Raw genomic sequence first — 2,472 nt, 5'->3', positions numbered from 1 at the left:
GAGCACTCAGCCTCCATCATCAAGCAGCAGCGTTGCAGTAAGCTCGTGCCGGCAACCAGCACCAACTTCATTACTCGGAGCGGTGCAGCCAGAAGGGAGAAAACGGATCGCATGCCAGGTCTGGAAAGGAAGAAGACGAAAAGGAAGAAAAAGTGGCCACGCGCGTGGGAGCAGCGGCTGCAACGGTCACTATTTTTACCTGCCCCCGCCACTCATCACTGCCGCGCCCACCCGCCACCAGTCACCGGCTCAGCTCGTCTGCATCTCGACACGCTGCGGCACTAATCGATTGAACTCACTCAGTTTATTACTCCCAAGGAGGAGCGTACTGCTACAAAGAAAATATTCGCTGAAACCGGAGCTTCCACGAGCTTCTCCATTTTGTACACGACCCGTACTCGGCTGTGGAGTAAGTACGTACTCCGTTGATGGGGAAGAAGAGGGCGGTGGCCGCGACGACGAGCACGCCGGTCTTCCCGTTCCCGGCGGCCGCCGGCGAGACGGAGCCGCCGCACCACTTCAGCGACTACGGCTTCGACCCCCAGCTCCTCCGCTTCTCCCAGCTGGTCAGTCTCCTCTTAGTTAGTCAGTCCCGCGTCAATTTCTCAGTTTCCTAATTAACAACCGTTGAAACTCGCTCTGCTCCTTCAATCTCTCAGCCCGACGCGAAGCGTCACCAGCAGCAGCAGCCGCCGCCGCAGCTAGAGCACGCGCGGTTCAAGCTCCAGAAGCCCATCTCCAAGAAGCACCAGCACGCGCAGCACAATGGCAAGCAGCGCCGCCGCGGGTGGTGGAGCTCCGCGGCCTCTGCGGCGCTCCTCTTCTTCAAGCGCCCCTCGTCCAAGTCCAGCCCCGCCGCTCGGGCTGCCGGCACAGCCGCGTCGTCCTCCTGCGGTGCTGCTGCTGCGTTCGCCCCCCGGCCACTCTACTTCGCCGATGACGGAGGCGACGACGACTCCACGGGGTGCACGTGCTGGTCGCCGGCCGTGCGGTCCGGTCACCTGGCCGCCGCCGAGCTAGGCATTTCCTCGGTCCGAGTTCCGTATGTTAGTCTCAGGGACGTCAATCTCCGTGGTGGCGCCGGAGGAACTGGAGGGGCTGCTCCGGCGATGCCTATCTACCTCGTGACGTGAAGCTCTCCCGCCTGTCGATCGACTGCTGGTGACTGCTCCTCTACTCTTGGGCCACGTGACAGCCTTTGAGAGGTGTATTTCTTGTTCGTTTTTTAGAACTTGGACCACATGTCAGTCAAAAATTCCCAGTAAGGCCGTGCTTGGTACTAGGGTTTTTGAGGGGATTGATGGGGATAATCCTCACAGAGATTAGGTGAAACTCCAACCTTCACCCAATCCTTTTAAATCCTCATTTATCATCAATCCACTAGGTAGGGGTAGTGTATTGGATATTGAGAAAAATGCACTAGAGTTTCGGGATTTGTGAGGAAATATGAGGATGAAGCATGTCAAATACATTAGTACCAAAAATGATGTTTTGAGATATGTGGGGATTTGGAAGTTTAACCGGGATAATCCCCACCAATTTCCTAAAAAACACTAGTACCAAATAAGGCCTAAGGCTTTGTTCGGTTTGAGGTGAATTTGAAGCGGATTGACAAGGATTGAGGTAGATTAAATCCCCCACACTCCCTTCCAATCCCCTTGGAAGGAGGATTAACCGAACAAGGCCTAATGTGAATTGGCGATGACCGAGATAAACTATCAAACTGTCAAAGTACATGTAACTGTTCGCCTATCTTCTTTGCAATGTCAGGTTTTTTCTTATCTTTTATTTTTCTTTCCCTTAGAAAAGACATCCAGCAAGCATCCCTGTTGTTTTATTTGTTACTGTTCCCTCCGTTAAAATATACGAGGCGCCATGGGTTTTCAGCTTTCATAAATTTGACAAAAAATAAGTTCGAAAAACATAACCAGCGAACGTCAGATATTAGACCCTCTCAACAGACGCCCTTTAGATTCCTTGCACGAATCTTGGCACAGCTGTAGCAACCATGCCACAATTTAGAAGCAACGTTCGTTGTAACCGCTGAGCCCGTGAATGTTTCCTCGTCATTTCTCCTTATCCACTCCCACCCTCACCCGTTGAGGCTGCTCGACCTTGCCGGAGTTGGGGGAGTCAGTCGTGTGTTGTGCTGGAATTAGGTCTATTTTGGGCCAGCCTAATAGCCATTTTCAGAATTCCTAATAAATCTTAAAGGCCCATTTAACCTATTCAGCAAAACAAAAGGTGGGACTAAAGTTTAGTCTCATACTGCTCACCTAGTAGGAGTTGGATCTCCTCACAAGGGAGGTTGTTTTCCCACATGTATGAGCATGATAGCAAGAGAGCACGCGTGCTCCTCCCCCGACGCCCGTCTCGCCACGCCTCATCACGACGCGTCACGGGTTGCGGAATGGGCCGAGTCATTGTCTAAATTTGTTGTAGTGAAGATTGAATACGAACACTACACTCTTT

At 52.4% G+C, this 2,472-nt stretch overlaps 1 protein-coding gene across 1 annotated transcript; it reads left to right on the top strand.

The window, feature by feature from the left end:
• Positions 1 to 214: 214 nt before the first annotated feature.
• On the top strand, positions 215 to 1,788 carry LOC125534548 (uncharacterized). The gene is made up of 2 exons (XM_048697746.2): positions 215 to 566; positions 660 to 1,788. The coding sequence occupies exons 1-2, from the start codon at positions 429 to 431 to the stop codon at positions 1,131 to 1,133; spliced, it is 612 nt and encodes a 203-aa protein (XP_048553703.1). The 5' UTR covers positions 215 to 428; the 3' UTR covers positions 1,134 to 1,788.
• Positions 1,789 to 2,472: the final 684 nt, after the last annotated feature.

The sequence above is a fragment of the Triticum urartu genome, chromosome 1A (genome assembly GCF_056163025.1).
Source record: "Triticum urartu cultivar PI428250 chromosome 1A, HENAU_Tu73, whole genome shotgun sequence".
Taxonomy (NCBI): domain Eukaryota; kingdom Viridiplantae; phylum Streptophyta; class Magnoliopsida; order Poales; family Poaceae; genus Triticum; species Triticum urartu.
Note: the sequence above shows the minus strand (reverse complement) of the source record. Positions and strands in the feature narration are given on the sequence as shown.

Bases quoted from the DNA above. Each gene is read 5' to 3' on its own strand.
- LOC125534548 (XM_048697746.2), top strand. From the start codon at position 429: ATGGGGAAGAAGAGGGCGGTGGCCGCGACGACGAGCACGCCGGTCTTC. The intron at 567-659 runs GTCAGTCTCCTC...TCAATCTCTCAG, and splicing joins TCCTCCGCTTCTCCCAGCTG to CCCGACGCGAAGCGTCACCA.